This window comes from Protopterus annectens, chromosome 10.part0, assembly GCF_019279795.1.
Source record: "Protopterus annectens isolate FY-2018-M chromosome 10.part0, PAN1.0, whole genome shotgun sequence".
In the NCBI taxonomy this organism is placed as follows: domain Eukaryota; kingdom Metazoa; phylum Chordata; order Ceratodontiformes; family Protopteridae; genus Protopterus; species Protopterus annectens.
Window position 1 is genome coordinate 763,412,030 of NC_056744.1, and position 17,500 is coordinate 763,429,529.

Below are 17,500 nucleotides of genomic sequence, written 5' to 3' on the forward strand. Positions count from 1 at the left end.
ACATTTTACATACACTGATCACTCAAGGATACTTAGGAATTGTATTAGATCCTTCTGTCTCTTTTACTCTTCACATGGACAATCAAGTTAACAAAGTGTTAAGACAAATTTAAGCAGCTGATGCAGAATCCAGTTTCCTCACTCTTGAAAGCAGAAGCTGCATAGCCATCAGTGTACTCATCCTTAGGATTAAATACAAACAGACTCTTATTGTTTGTAAACTAAGCTGCTATTACCACTTTATTACAAACCACCAAGAATAACATACTATGCTTTATCAGTCTAGATAACAATGGAGAACACCACAGGACTACAGTAAAGAACAGTAGATGGCTTACAGTTTCAGCAAGAGATGTTACTGCTTAACAAATTTACTTAGAAGCTCCTTAATAGTGGACACTGTTCAACTTTCAAGACCAGCCTCTTAATAGAGATTGTAAGAATACTCTTAGAAATACAGATTGCACTCAGTTAACCAGAACTGCCCCCCCCCCCTTAGAAATTCATCACTACAAGAAAAACCTTCTTTAAAAATGTACTTACCAGTTGGAACAAACTCCCAGAAGAAATAAAGCAACAGAATGAACTTATTAGCTTCAAAATGTAAATAAAAATATTTTATAAAACAGCATGTTTGTAAGTGTTTCAGGAATTTGGGCTAGAAAGCAACTATTAGGCAAGAAATAATTATACAGTCATATAATATTCATTGAGCTAATGTGCTCTGTCAGTAATGAACTGTAACCTACCTGAAAATTCAAAATGATCTGTTCCTAAATGAAAATTCAACACTGTGTTTTATGTACAACTAGGATACTGTCAATGCCTACATATATTTCTATGCAAATCGTTTTACATTCTGTTGTGTGTATAGTTGTATTGCCTGGCCTCTCTGGCATGGGTAATGCCTGAAAAAGGTCCTTGGACCATTTCAACTACACAATTAATGCAAGTTAAATAAATATGTTTCCTTCAGTTAATGGTTTATCTGTTACTGTTTTACCATTACAACCTATTTTAATATCATTTAATTTCATTAAAAAGCATTATTTAGCTGTTTAATAAAGTTTTCTGGTTAGTGTCTATTAATGTTATTATTTAACTGATAGCTTAGCCTGAGTAAGAATTGGGTTGAGAAATAGTGCCATGCATAATTTAGTGCTAGCAATGTTAATCTGTAGATTATTATATAGTCTAGTAATATAGAGCTGGCAGGAATAATCTGATAATATAGAATAGCTGGGCTGGTAATATGTGAAGATGAGGAAAGTATAACTATCAAAAATAAGGAGTGGGTTTCCTTGGACAGTTACTGACATTGCCATTGGTGTCTGATGATACAATAGATTAGCTGTGACTACTCTCTACTTAATGTACATGACAATGCTTCCTGCTTTAGAGCAGAAAAATATGTGGGTCTACCAAGACCCTGAAGTAGTGAAACTTAATTAGCAATTACCCAGAATCCAGAGCAAATGTTAGCTGGAACAAGGTTTGTGTTAACCTGCTAGAGCAACTGGAACTTTGGCTAGTCTTACTATTAACCAAGTCACTAAAAAGCCCAATTGTGCAGAAAAAATATTCTTATTCCAATGTGTGGGCATACTGAGACCTGTTGACTATTTCCTTTCAGTTAATGTGTCTGAAAATACTTCTTTCAGCAGGTGATATATTGTTAAGAAACATATTCATTCAGTAAAAATATCTGGCTTTTGCTATTCTTATAAATTCCGATTTGCACAAGTTTACATTCAGTAAATAGAATAGAAAGCTATATTAGAGGGTCAGGTCATGTTGGACAGTTTGGAGACAAAACAAGAGAGACGAGATTGCGTTGGTTTGGACATGTGCTGAGGAGGGATGATGGGTATATTGGGAAAAAGATGCTAAGGATGGGGCTGCCAGGTAAGAGGAAAAGAGGAAGGCCTAAGATAAGGTTTATGGACGTGGTGAGAGAGGACATGCAGGCGGTTGGTGTGACAAGATGCAGAGGATAGGAAGAAATGGAAAGAGATGATCCGCTGTGTCGACCCCTAACGGGAAAAGCCAAAAGATGATGATGATGATGATGATGATGATGATGATGATGATGATGATGATGATGAACAGAAAGCTAACTTTAGGTACATTGACTTACTTCCAAGATTTCCATTAAGCATGTCCAAAAATATATTATGAGGGAGGACCAGAACATCTGATAACTGGATCGCCATAGGTTTTACTGAATTATTGTGAAGGGAAGTACCGAAGAGCAAACACTACCTTTGGGATGGCAGTAGAAGTGATTTTCATAAGAGATGAAATCAAAATAAGAAGAACATTCTAGGAAAATTCAGTAATGAAGTTTGTAAAAAAAAAATCTGTCTTGAGCAACTAAAGCTAATGAATTTGATAGCAAGGGATCAAATTCAGTTCTGCGTCAGGTCAGACATGATATATATGTCCATGAAGATATATTAGTTTCTCTTGCTTGACCTCTTGAGCTCATTTCACTTGTGCTTGGACATGCTACCTTGAGTTGGCATGTGTTTAGACTTTTGCTGCTCACTTTTCTATATAGCAAGATTTCTATATTTATTTATTTATGAAATCTGAGTAGCTGAGGGTTACTTCACCCTTTCAAGAAGAACAAGAAAAGCATATTGCTTCTCAATGATCACGTGTTCACTTAAGTGGAACAAGTTTAGTGTGGCAGTAATAAAGTTTGGGATTATGGAGGGCCTGCCTTTCACATGGGGTGCAAGAGGTCATGACTTCTGCAAAAAAATGCTTATGTTCTGTCACACTTCACCATAAATTGAGCAGTTTGAGTACACAAATATAGAGAATGTGTGTACTGTAGCTATAATTTATGAATTCCTGCAATCAGACAATGGTGATATAAGTCATCATACACAGCAGATCTACATGGAGACAACTGAAAAGTTGGTAGTGTTTCTGGAAATGGAGCTAGAAATACTATTCAAGTTGTCATAGCTGCTATAGTGTCACTGTACCCATCCATCCATGAGGAAATAAATGGCATTATTACTACTACCATCCTTTAAAGTAGTTTCCATTAGACTAGCTTATTCTGACTAAATTTTGGGTAAACAAGAATGTGGCAGCAAACATGAACATGGTTTTCTTAGTACCAAGATTTTCTTTTGAGATAGGTACTCTCCATGAAACATTTCAAGACAGGGGAACAAAAAAGTGTTAGCGTGTTGTTGTAAAACACTGCATTCACCAACTAAGCCTGTAAAATTGCAGGTCTTCATGACTGCTAATACAAAAGAAAGGTTGGGATGTACTAATGTTCTCATGAAGCCAAACATCTCTTCAAAAACTCTGTGCACTGCCAAGGGTCATATCTGTGGAACTAAATCTAGAACCCTGTTTTCTTGTTCATCATTGCACTGCCAAGGGTCATATCTGTGGAACTAAATCTAGAACCCTGTTTTCTTGTTCATCATTGCACTGCCAAGGGTCATATCTGTGGAACTAAATCTAGAACCCTGTTTTCTTGTTCATCATCTGTACATATTCTATGATAATCTAAACTTAGTCATACCTTCTTAAGAAGACAGAATTTCTGCATTTTATTTTCCTAGAGCCTATTGGCATCATCTGGCTGATGAGGCTACATCTGCAGCGCATCCATAATTTCCAAGATAAATCTCTGCATATACACACCTAATCAATTTCCACCAAAAGGTTTCATTACAATAATCATTTGGTTCATTTTATATCCAGAAGAAAGGCAGAAAATGAAGCAATATTCAATATATTCCAAAGACATAAGAGCAGGAAAATAACATCTTTCAGAAAATGAAATATTAGAGATGAAGGGAAATGATACAGCTAGAAAATATAAAGTAAATGGTAGTTTAAAGAAACATTTATTCAGAGAAAATATAATAAATGCAACTAGAAGTTCAAGTATTTATAGGGAAAGTATTCAAGCTGATGAGTGCATAATTGCATAGAATAATGCATTAGTCCAGATGGAGACATGGATACTAGATGGGCCTGATAAGTGTTTTGACTGTTTTCACTTTTTCAGCCATCACTATCCAAATTTCTGTTTTTATGTGTTTTATCTTCAGCATTACACTGAGCATGAATCTGCAAATAGTACTAAATAGTCAGATGGTTGTTTTGGTCTTCCTGTTGAAAAGCCCTGGCTTTGGTATTGCATTTATTATGTGACAGTGTGAAAACAATTGTTATGTCTTGCAGAGATTACTCATACTTCAAAAATTTCAGCCACTAAAGCCATTGAAGCAGCTTCATCCAATACAGTGATACAGAAAACAGCAGATTATAACAGATTATGAATATTCTAATATATTTTTCTCGATGATTTTATCAGCTTGTACAGAAAAGTTAAAAATAATTACTGCAATATATCACTGTAAAAGTAAAATGCATTTGCAAACGGCATGATTGTATAAGTCCCTAATGGCTGTGCCGCACCATTTCCTCCTTCTATATATGTAGTATAGAATAAATATTGGAGCAACATTTTCTGACAGCATGCTATGTAATGCAGTTCTATGAAAGATGACAGTGATGTATTTTCAAAGCATACAGGCAATATAGACTGTGGATTGTCATGGACTTTGACAGCTTGTTATGAAAACTATACAAGAACAAATACAGATTAGTTCCTGACATATTTGACAGCTATCATTGCTTAACTCAGTGATCAGCTGTGTTGCTGACAGCAGTTACTTGAACTAAGAAAAGCAAAGCAGAAGACTGAAGCATGGCTTTCACTGTTGCAGGCCAGTTTACAGATGTTGCTATATATAAATAATTCTACATTTCATTTCTAGTGCTTTTAGAGTGCTCAGATCAGATTAGATGGTGTGGTTAACTGCAAAACTCAACTTTATAACAAGTTAAAAAATAATAATTCTGTAGGCTGTGACAGAAAAACATTTTATATGGATAATCTGCATTAAGGAAATTAGTTGCTGCATTGATGCATACTTGGAGACTAGTGAAGGTACAAGCAAATAAAGGAATACCTTTGGTGCTGAGGAGGGAAACACACTGTGGTATTTTATGCGACTGTAGAGTCATCAGCATCAAGTCTTATTTATTTTATGCTTTTATCATTTGACCAGGTAAAAGACCTTATTTGAGAACTATATTCAGCCACAATATGGAGTGCATGTTGTTTTATAAATATTAATAAATACAATTGTGAGTCGAATAATTTATTTCTGAAACTGACATTTAAAGTCTGAACAATATATTATGCCTTCATTTCTCATGGCCATTGTATATATCATTATCATGTTTAAATACAGTTGTTTGTATTATATATATAAGCATTTAGATAAATAAAGGTGACAGTCAAAATAACTTTCTGAAACTTGTTATAAACCAGAAATATTTGGACGACTATTACATTTCTGTTTTTAAGGGATATACATTTCCATGACATCATACATTTCAATGCATCAGTTGTATTAATATCAAGTGCATAAAACTATCTGACACTGCCAATGATATGTGATTTTAAATAAACTTCTTGTGTACTAATTTTAAATAACATTATTTTTAATTTTACATATCATCAGATGGATATTGCAAACATTATGGGCAATATTCTACATATATGAATAATCATTAAAGGATTAAAAATATCTTATAGGTTCTTCATCACCTGCTCGGCCGGCAACTCCAAGCACAGCCTGCAGCACAACACCACCTCCTCCTCCTCCTCGGCCTCCATCTCGACCAAAGTTACCACCTGGAAAACCTGGAATCGGTAGTATGGTATGTCATATTTGCTATCAGTTTTACATAGACTTCCTAAGAAACTTCTAAAATTATATATACAAATCATTTGAATCTTGTTTTGGATTCCATATTATGCTTTCAAATAAAAAATATAGCTTTATAAGGGGCTTTATATAAAAGGTAAAGTAAGTGCATTGGATGTGTGTTAGGTACTAGAAATGCTAGAGATATTTACCAAAGTAAGTAATTCCCTTTCAACAGTACATGTGGCATTAATTATTTGGCTTAAAAACTTAACTTTCATTTAAAAACATCTTATTGTGATCTGACATTATAAAAATAAAGATCATCTGTCCAGCTCCTGTGGCAGAGAAGGATAAAGGCCTGAGAATGGTCCAGGTGATTCAATTTCAGTTACCAGCTTTCAGGAAGGGATGGGCATGCCCTTCCTAGGAGGATTGTGGGACAAAGCTGACCACTCATTTCAAGGAATGCTTGGAAGAGGATTGGTGATTCAAATGAGTGGCCTAGTAGCTGGTGCCACTGCTTGGTGGCATGTCTCAGCACAGTGTGCAGAAGCATATACCCACATGAGGAAGGTGCTGTGAACCTCTGCAGTGGCACAGATCACATGTTTCCCCCCGGAAGTGTGGTTATGTCTATTAAATACCTCATTACCAGGATTCCAGAGTGGGGGATTACAAAGCACCCTTATGGCTGCCTGAATGACATTCATATCTGGACAAGTCTTGCCTTGATAATGGGTGAAATACTCAATCCTAGATAACAAATAGGGTCTGTCTGACTGAGTGGAGGTCTGATGGTTATCAGGCATGGAGGGAAAAAAGCAAAGTAAAAAAATAAAATAAAGATAACATGATGCAGCTTTATAATAAGTTAACAAATGTATCCTCTCACAGCATATTACATTCATGAACTGAATGCTGCCAAATATCAAAGCAACACATGCAGTCCATTATTGTTGATATGTCTGAGACCTCAGTTTATCAACTGCAGACTTAATTTGGGGCATTATACTAACACCTTCTGAACAGCAATGTGAAAGTGCATCCTTCTTAAATATATGAAATAATGGATAACTGAAGATGAAATTAGAATACTGTTAGAAAATAGAACATTTAGTTATTTTAACAATAGTAAAATTATTCTTAAATCATAATTCCATGAAACCAGTTCCTGGGAAAACTGCATGGATAGTGTCACCATGCCATTACTTAAATGTCAGTATTAACTTCAAATTGACAATTCAGTAGGACTAGGAAGGGGGTATAAACCCCAAATGGGGAGCAAGGAATTTCACAATCCCCATATTATTGTTTTTTCCTTTGATTACAATTTTGACTAATGACAAAAATTCCTTATAGTACATATTTCTAAGAAACTTGGTCATTGGCGTATTAACCTCTGAATATCTGTTCTAATTATATTTTAACTGCTTTAAGGAAGTAATTTCAGATGTAAACATTGACAAGTAAAACTAAATACTTTCAGAGTTGCAAAATCATGTTGTTGTATCCCTTTTATTATTTTTTTCTAGTAGTTCTAGTTCTTACTAAACTGATACAAGGCCTAAACAACATATCTTACATGGACCGACTCAAAGCCCTGTCACTAATACTTGGTATCCTGCAGACTGCTAAGAGGTGAACTGTGTCTGGCATACAAGGCATCCTCTGACCCAGTACTGAAGGATTTACTGCACATCAGCAAGTTAAATGACATCAGAAATACTTGGTCTAGAGATCAAACATCTTCTGCAACATCAACAGAATAGTTTGGAAGTACAGGTATAGCTCACAGAGGATGCCACTGCTCTGGAACAGACTCCCGATCCACACAAAGCAAAGTTCATCCCTGCCCATATTTAAGTGCAATTTGGATCTATCAATGTGAGACAGAAAATTTACCCCAAGACTGCCTACCTGTACTACTGAAAGACAGAGGCAGCTCCTAGATGCTTTGTCCCATGCATGGTATGATCCCAGTTATTCTCATTAGGTTTAATATAGAATTACTGATCATGGGACGGGTAAAGCCAGTATCTAACCAAAAGGGATAGGTTAATTCAAGCACAAAAAGGGAAATTGGTTAGGCTTAAAATGGCCCACAATCACAGCTAGCCCAGTACTTACCTATGACCTTATGATAAAAGATGAAGATTTTTAACAATGGAAGTAGATCAGTTATCGATTCTGCAAAAAGTAAAAGCAGCAACCAAGATAACAGCAACAAAGTTTCCATACAGAAAGTGCAACAAGTTGAAAGATGTAAATTGTAGCAGTGGAAGTTGACCAAATAATACCACAATAAGTAAAAGCATCAAACAGGAGAAGGTCCTACAATAAGTAGAATATCCTACAATAATAAGAAGAAGCAATCAGGAAAAGAATAATAGCAAAAACTAGACAACAGCAATAACTAAAAGGCAGCTAATCATGGTCAGCGAATCACCATGCAGCTAAGCTCAGCTAACAACAATACATAAGCTAACAGCACACCCATGGCTCATGGGACCCCATGATTTATTTGTTTGAATAAACAGAACTCCTGTTCTCATTAGCAAGAGGAGCAACAAACTGAGATAATTACTGGAGAATGAACATTTGAAAGTTTCAGCACATTGAAAATTAAATGTATTGGGGTTTTCCATGTAGCTTTTGCTGCTATTGTAGATTTATAAAACAGTGTTTTTTCTCTGAGTTTGTCTCATTTTAATGTTTCTTTTCAAGTCAAAGTTATGTGTGATTACAGTTCTAAAGTGTGGTATGTATGGCTATTTGCATAAAGTGTGAGGGTTTCTACAGTGGAAAAATAGCATTGCACCTGTCACAGAATATCTAAGAGCACATATATGCTGTTCATACTAATTCTAAGATTAACTCATATTCAAGTTACACGTCCAGGTACATTTGCAGTTAACTCCTACTGACGCCTCTAGGCATCAAATATTGCTTGCTCATATTTGCATCAATAATTCCAAAACCATGCTATGTACAAAGTTTTATAAGATTTCATTTTAAAGCTTACATAATGGCAAACTCAACTGTGTTAATATTTGACCTCTGTCTAGTGCAGGTAAATAGATATTAACTGTTGTTTTTTATTATATTAATTTATATAGATATAATTTTCACATTTTTCTAAATATCTCAACAACCAAGTAACACAGACAGAACTCCTTAGCCTGAAATGAAAGCTCTCAGCTAGATGAATAAAATGCTGCTGACAGTATGTGTGCAACTTGAGTGTCTGCTGAGATACTGGAAGTTGTTTACAAAATATTACAAAAGTAATAGTTACTGTGTTTACTGTGACTTATAAAATTCAGTTTAAGACCTAGAACCTAAAGAATATTACCACTATAAAATAGTTTGTGCTGAAGAGTTTCCAATTTATGCTTCTTTCATAACCCCTATGATTTGAGAGCTATGAACATGTGTTTGAAATGTGAGGACATAATTTGATTCTGTCAAAAGGCTTATTAGGCTCCACCCACTGGAAGTTACAGTGCACACTTCCTGAGCTCCATTGGAGTGAATGAGTTAATAGGTAATATGGATAGTCTAATTGTTTCAACAATAGAAATGAAACATCTTAAATTGGGGGTTGATGGTGGTGGCTTAGACTATGAGGTAGAATGCAACTGAAGATAAATGTCTGCTCCCTTTTCTGGAACTCAGTTGCATGCATCTCAACTGTACAGATTTTTGCAGAATGTCCAGATTTTTACCTTATATCTTTGGTCCATTTTTCATAAAATTGTGTTTTTCTGTCAAATTAGTGTCAAATCATTAAATACTGAAGTCAGAAAATAATGACAGACATTTGAGTTTCAGGCTTCATACCTTTCAGAAAATCCATGCTAATACAAAACCTGTTATTCTATCAACTTTCTAAGTTTGTAAGAAAGATATTTAAAAAATGTCCCTGTTTTTGGGCCTTTGTCCCACTTTTATTTATGTCTTTGTCCAGATTTATTACTGTAAGATGTTGAGAAGTATGTTCAGATGTTGTCAAGATCCATTAACTGAGTATGTTTTAGATATTTTACCCTGGGAATCAGAAAGGTTTATAACACTGAGGAAGCCTTTCTTCACAAGATTTCGGCACTGTGATAAGCCTAAGCAAGTCATAGACTTCTCTTCTACTACATCTTTACTTAGGAAGTGTCAGTAGTGTACACAGCAGTTTTTTCTGGTAAAGTTGCATGCAAATACAGCAGTCCACAGACATGGTTAATGTGCTTTTCCTGGAAATGGCACTAACACCAAAGTAAGTCACTAAACCAAGTCCTGAATCACTCTACAGTTATTTTTTTTTCATAAAAAGTGATAAAAGTGTGCTCCAGTTTTGGATAGCATATACCCATTCACCCCTGTTAACAAGATACATGTCATGGAGCCATCTGTCCTTGTGTGTGTGTCTGTGTGTGTGTGTGTGTGTGTGTGTGTGTGTGTGTGTGTGTGTGTGTGTGTGTGTCTATGTGCATGCAGGTATATGAGTGAGTGAGAGAGTGAGAGAGTGAGAGAGTGAGAGTGAGTGAGTGAGTGAGTGAGTGAGTGAGTGAGTGAGTGAGTGAGTGAGTGAGTGAGTGAGTGAGTGAGTGAGTGGTTCTGAGAGTATGAATGTGTCTGTAGGAGATTTTGTGACTGTGTGTGTGTGTGTGTGTGTGTGTGTGTGCGTGTGTGTGTGTGTGTGTGTGTGTGTGTGTGTGTGTGTGTGTGTGTGAGTGAGTGAGTGTGAGAGCACCTTTGTTTGTCTCAGTTTATTAGGAGGTGATAGGAAGAAACTAGTGCAGTTAGCACTGACAGCGCAGTCTTCACTCAGAGATATGTTACGCAGAGGGAGGCAGGGGATCTTGTAATTGACAATGTTACAGTACATGCTTTCATAGTCCCCTAATTTTGCCAGCAATTGCTGTGTGCTGAGGTTTATTTTAATAATAATTTCATATTCATATTGTTGACTGGTTGAAAAAACATATCAGGATATCTTTATGTGAAGGATGGGTGATGAAACATATACCATTCTGGTTATGGACAGCCAATCCTTATGCATCATTGGTTAAAAGAAATGTATTACTGCCCCTGCAGGTGGAAGGTGGGATATAGAGGCTAAATGCTGAGAAAAAGTGAGAAGCGGCTGAGTTACTTATATAGCTTGTAATTTAGGAAGGAACCACAGATAATGACCATTCTGAGTGTGGCTGTTAGCATAAGGCTTTGACTACTGTTGGGCTAGTTTATGGTACACTGCCACATAATCTCATGGCAGAGTTAGAAGGGTACTCACATTACAGCTAGGTTTGCTATTGAAAGGCTGAGGATCCAGTAGTTACTGCAGTGCCTGTTAAGGAGGCACTTATAGGGCACCAGCTGTTAAATTACTGCATGAAAGTACAGTGGGACTCCTCATTACTGCTGATATTGTGTAGGTGAAGGCATGGGTATAGCTCACATCTTGCATCATTGAGGGCCTCACTGCCAGAATATGTGAGTAGGTGGAAAGTACCGCTGCTGCCAGGCTGTGGGGGCACTGTTCTTCATCATGTATCCATATAACTGCTCCTCCCCATAATACATCAGTGAGACTATGACTGTCAGTTTTGCGAAAACAATGTCTTTCTTGAAGTTTGCACCATTTTTGTAGCATATTCTTAGTTTTGTGGTAGTGATAAACTGCAGAGCTTTGGGTAGGGTTGTCTTCATAAATCAGAACTCTTTATACTGGTATATGCCTGGCATAAATCCTGAGTAAAGGGTTTTTGCCAAGCATTAGATGAATTATCAAACTCAGCCAGTACATTTTTAGCAGCAGACAGGGTAATTTATTCATTACCTTCCTATAGGAAATGAAAGTACAGGCAGACACATTCTTATTTTAAAGTATACAGTGTCAGCTGGTGCAGAGTAGATATAAATGCCTGTTTTTTATAGATTACTTTTTATTGTCACTCTAGTGTCGTGACTTGCTTAAACTCTGTCAGTATGCAATTTAAAGTAACGGTAATAAAGCCCAGGTCTGCATGATGTAAGTGCCTACAGCTGGTTACCTTAGCAACTACTTAAGCTGTTAGCTGTAACTCTGTTAAGTGCATCAGCAGAAGTTGCTTTAACAATGTGATCTCTATATCAGCAGCAGTGTTGCATGATTGGAATAAATAAATAACAGCATACCTTTAAATCACAAACAGTTCTGGTGTTCTGCAGGACTATGATATAGGTTAGCTCTCTTTTTGTAAGAATATGTAGAAAGTGGTCTCTAAATGTGTGTATATATTTGTTAGTCCATCTGTGAGATCAATATAATATTTTTTTTTCCCAAAAAGCTTTTTTGTCCTTTGGGTTACTTGCGAAGATCAGCATATCTAAAATGGCGAAGCTTGCCTCCCTTGAAGCCAATTCCCCTCCAATGTATTCTAGTAGAAATCCAACCAACACTGATAATTCTATGTTTTAAGTCTGAACTTTAAGATATTCCATGTATGATGGTCTAAGCTTAAATGTGAAAAAAAAATAGTTAAAGAAAGTATGTGAATTTAAATCACTGATAAAGTGATGTTTTGTGTGAAGAACTTCTGTAAATGATGCAGATTATGGCATAGCATGCATAGCAATTCTACTTCTGTCCTTATTAACTTGGTATATTTCTATTCAAAGATTTTATATATGAAAGCAACCAAAACAATCGGTATACAAATGAGGTAGGTAGGAGGTGTTGGCGGACAAATAACCATATTAAAATACAAAAATATAAAACAGTGTCCTGTTTAACAACTCATTTAAACATTGGTGTAATGCTTTTAATAAATAAATGGTGCATTCACTGGGAGTACACTGATCCCCAAAAAGAGATGATGCACTAATATAAGAATCAAGTTGTACTAACAATAGTAACAAACCCCCATTTCTGATACGGATCCCTCACACCATGGCAATAATGTAGTGAGAGGACCTCCATAAATGTACAAGATGAGGGATGCAACAAGATAAGAAAGACTAAACAAAGGTGAGAAGCTGCTTTATACCCAAAGAGGAGTTCCATAACTAATCAAGATATTTCAAGGTCACCAATTACCACATATTCATGCCACATATTGGGGCATCATACCTCTCAAACTTTTAACCCAAAAAATCTGGACAAAGCTTAAATAATGGGGGACAAAGACACAACAATAGGGACAGATGTTAAATACTGCTCTTATAAACTTAGGAATTTGGTAGAATAACAGGATTTATGTTAGAATGTTATTTGCTGAAGGATATGAAATCTAAAACACAAATGTATGTCATTATTTAGTGACGGCAATCCTCAGCCATTTGCAACAAAACTACAAATTTTATGAGGAACAGACCAAAAATATAAAGCAGACATTTGGACATTCTGTGAAAATCTGGACAGTTGAAAGGTTTGTGGGGCATATCAGGGGTGTCTCCATCACAGCACTATGACATATCAGGGGTGTCTCCATCACAGCACTGTGACATATCTGGGGTGTCTCCATCACAGTGCTGTGACATATCAGAGGTGTATCCATCACAGTACTGTGAGATTGAGCTACACCGCAGTTGTACCCTCTGTTTCTTAGATTTCTATGAAGGATAGAAAGACACTGACCTGATGAAGAGAAAACATTAATGTTTCTCTATCAAGTCAGACAAATCATTTAGAATACATAGTTCTATACTCCACAGTTAACTAATGCACATCTGCACTCTTTACTCAGTTTAATGGGATTGACAAAAAGAATGGGCAAACTGTACATCAATAACCTGATTGGAGAACATGTATTCTCCAGCAGGTTATTAATGTACAGGTCATGCCCACTGAGAAGAATGAGTCTGCCGGTTCACGGCAGCTTATCAAGCCGCCATGGAGCTAGGACTAAGGAAATGGAATGGCTGCCGTTATTTTACACTTGCTAAGCAGCATTTTTGCTCTTTAGCCAGTGTAAAATATAAAAAAAGAAGACAAAAAAGGTATCTGTGTCTGTGTGTGAGTGTATGCATGCCTATCAGTAAGAGTGAGCGAGCTGTTATTTTACACTCGCTAAGCAGCGCTTTTGCTGTTTAGCGAGTGTAAAATAAAAGGAGAAAAAAAAGAAAATGCAGCCTGTGTGAGAGTGTATGCATGTATGTAAGTAAGAGAGAGAGAGCGATTGTGTGTGTATTTCTGTCTGCATGTGTGTGTGAATGGGTGCATGAAAGCAGACAGACTGTGTGTGTGTGTGTGTGTGTGTGTGTGTGTGTGTGTGTGTGTGTGTGTGTGTGTGTGTGTGTGTGTGTGTGTGTGTGTGTGAGAGAGAGAAGTGGATGGATAGAGTGAGAGAGAAAGCGAGAGTGATGTGTGAGTGAATGCATGTATGTAAGCAGAGGAGACTGCCTGTGAGAGAGATCGAGAGAGATTGAGACTGAATGTGTGCATGATGACAGCTGGAAACTGTGAGAGCTTGAGAAAAACGGTGAGACAGATCTTGTGTGAGTGATGTGTGTATGAAAGCAGAGGAGACTCTATGTGTATGTATGTGAAAGAGGAAGAAACTGTGTATGTGTGTATGGGAGAGAGAGAATGGACTGTATGTAAAATTGTTGTGCTTCACTTGCTTTTTTTTAAGCGTTATATTATTTTTTATATATATTTGATGGAAAATGCTTCCTCCAACACCATTAACATATACTACAGCAAGTTTGAAACAGTAGGCGGAGGAACTATTTTACATTAAAAATATATAAAAAAAATAATATAGTAATTCAAAAAATAAATAAGCAAGTAAAACACAACAATTTTACAGCGAGCTCATTGTCTAAGTGCAATAATGCCATCCAGGGTGTGTGTAAGTGTGTAATTAACATTGTTCCAGGTGTGTAGAGGCCCAACGCCACTGGGTGGGTGTTAATTACACATTAACACACACCCTGTTAGGCATTATTGCTTGCATGTTCTCAGAATATCTTATGCAGACCACCTTCAGAGCTTTATCTAATGAGGCATCAATGGCCCCTGTTAGCAACAGCTATTAAGTGTGGACAATACACATTGTGCCAAATTCTAAGCCTAACACACTGAAGTCTTGGGGTGGACATTCCATGAACAGCACATTTTATAGCTTGTATCAACACTTCAGAAGACTATGCGAGTTTTTGTTCCCAATAAAATAAATCTGGTATAGTGGTTGGCTTCTACAGTTCTAAAAATTTGAGAAACAACTTCCTGGACCTTGCCCCTTGACTAGCTCTCATGTGATATCACCAGCATGTCTTATTTGCATCACAGCATGTAGGATGATGCCTAAAGAGTAAGTGATACCACCTAAGCCATCTTCAGAAACATATGTCTATTGTCTTCTAGATTGTCTTTGAGCAGACATCCACTGGATGAAGCCATTCTGCTACACCCAGATTTAATCTCTAATCTTCAGGCAATGGTTAGCCTGAACTGGCTAACCAAAACCCCCAGCTGCTCAGATCTTGTATCTGTGCCTCACTTCTTGCAAAATGACCACATTATATCCAGAAGAGACTGTTTACTAGAGCATGGGATGAGACCAGAATTCAAGAAGGGGAGCACCTAAACTGTGACACCCAGCTTCTTTAACAAAGGTTATTCAGTCATAATCCATGGAAGAGTATAGCTTATCAGCTGAACTCATGATTCCAGAGTTCTAAACCCAAAAGAAGAGCACTTCTGGCATCCACATAATACACCTGTGATTTCATCAGGTTGAAACCACAAGGCCCCAGTCAGAAAGTCCAAGGTATCCTCTGGCAAGTTCCCTCAAACAAATACATTTGGTAATGGTCTCCTACATTGCTCAGAACCAGCTACATTCCAACATGGCATGTAACACACAAATAAAATAGACAGTCCTAGAAGGATGATTACTAAACATTTCAAATAAAAATGCATTCACAAAGTGTCAGTGCATAGTAGCTTATTTTGTCACATATGTTGTAGTTTAATTTCAGGTTGCATGAGTCAGAGTCTGCTTCTCCCCTGACTGCAGCTGTATATTATTCAGAAAAAAAGGCCATATGGATCAGCACTCACTCCTTTACTAGTTGCCTTTTTAAAAACAAACTACCCTTGAACTACACAAGCTACAACTCCTATAATATGCCGATGACATGGTCATCTATAGATCTAACCCTGAACACCAGGTCATTCAGGACCAGCAAAAAATTGACCTTTTGGAATTAAACAAGTGGCTCTGCTCCAAAAAAAATATACTTTTCAATGCTATAAAAACCAAGACTGTGCTTTTTTACACTAAGAAAATACTTACCAAATCCCCAGCTTGCTCACTGTTATGGACCTGGACAACAATGCAGTTGTAACAGCCATCCCATTTAGATACCAATCCCTCAACTTTCAAGATCAAATTGTACTCATCACCAGCCAGGTTATTTACTGGTAAAAGTGTCCTGCATGCACAACTGCAATAAGCATTATCTGTCTTCACTACCTCCTCAAACAAAAACACAGCAACTTTACAGACTATATCAAATAAAATATGCTGATTCATCTATTACAAACCTCTCCTCCCCAGCATGAACATCAATGCCTAAATCTGTTCAAGGCAAAATGGCTACCAATACAAACCAGAGAAACCCCTTTTTCTCTGCACCCTACTTTACAAATGTCTACAGTAAAGCACCTATTTCCCTCTTGTAATGAAATCTATTTACAGCAGCTCCTGCTTACAGCCTTAGAAGACACTCTACAGGAAGCCCAACACCCCAGACCTCAGACACCAAACTGCACAGTACAGACAATTGTTTCTCTGTACTAGCTCCAGAACTGTGGCAGTCTCTCCCACATTGTCTCACATCAGGTATAATCTACTCCAAAGTCAGGCGTCAACTAACATCAGGTATAATCTACTCCAGAGTCAGGCCTCAACTAAAACATTATCTAACCGATCGATTTAAATGCAGGTGTCAGAATACATGGCACATCACTTCTCATAAAACACAAAACCTTCTACACCTAACCCTTGTTATGCTCCACCCTAATACTTCATATAGTATTTTCTGCAAAATATTGGGAGAGCATTTGGTTGTAACCAAGTAACTGATTCTTTTGAACTGGGATATAGGACCTAAAATAATTTGACACTGGAAAGCTTTACTGTGTTTAGAGATACTGGCTATTAAAAATGCAATTACTTGAAAATAAAAACTAGAATATAAACCAACTGTAACTGAAACACTGAATATTATAAAGGAGATAAAGGTGAGATCTTTATAAAAGGGAAGGAGCACATTACATAGAATTAAATGGAATTTGTGGGAGCAATGCATACAGAATAATGTTAAGGAGGAGTGAGTTTAAGAGAACGGCAGGAAATGAGCAAGGTATGCAATCTTGAAGAGAGCGAAAACTGTTAAAAAAGGAAATATATATGAATGCTGTGTGAAAATAGCAAATTAAATATTATTGTAGTTTGTTTTCTTTTTCTTTGCCTGTGTATGTACCTAGGTGAATTTTTAAAAATATAATTTTTAATAAAGATGTCTAAAAAAGAATGAAAGGGCAGGATAGAGAAATATTACACTTGTCCATATTTAGAGTTGAAGACTTACCAGCTGTTATTTACAGCCATAATGACTTAGAATAAATGCCAGTCCCTTGCAGGACTGTAAGAAGAAACATAATAATAATAAGAAGAAGAAGAAAATATGAGCTTTTCCACTTTTGACATTCTAGTGTAGAAGACAGAATGTTTCAGTAAGTAAGAGGCATT

The 17,500-nt window shown here is 36.7% G+C and overlaps 1 protein-coding gene across 10 annotated transcripts in view; it reads left to right on the forward strand.

Moving 5' to 3' along the window:
* SGIP1 (SH3GL interacting endocytic adaptor 1) overlaps nucleotides 1–17,500 on the forward strand; it is a 1,172,197-nt gene that overhangs the window by 772,377 nt on the left and 382,320 nt on the right. For all 10 annotated transcript variants that reach the window (XM_044085575.1, XM_044085576.1, XM_044085579.1 and 7 more), the window contains one exon: nucleotides 5,648–5,772. In XM_044085575.1, coding sequence (XP_043941510.1) covers nucleotides 5,648–5,772 — 125 coding nt within the window. The remainder of the gene's footprint in view (nucleotides 1–5,647; nucleotides 5,773–17,500) is intronic.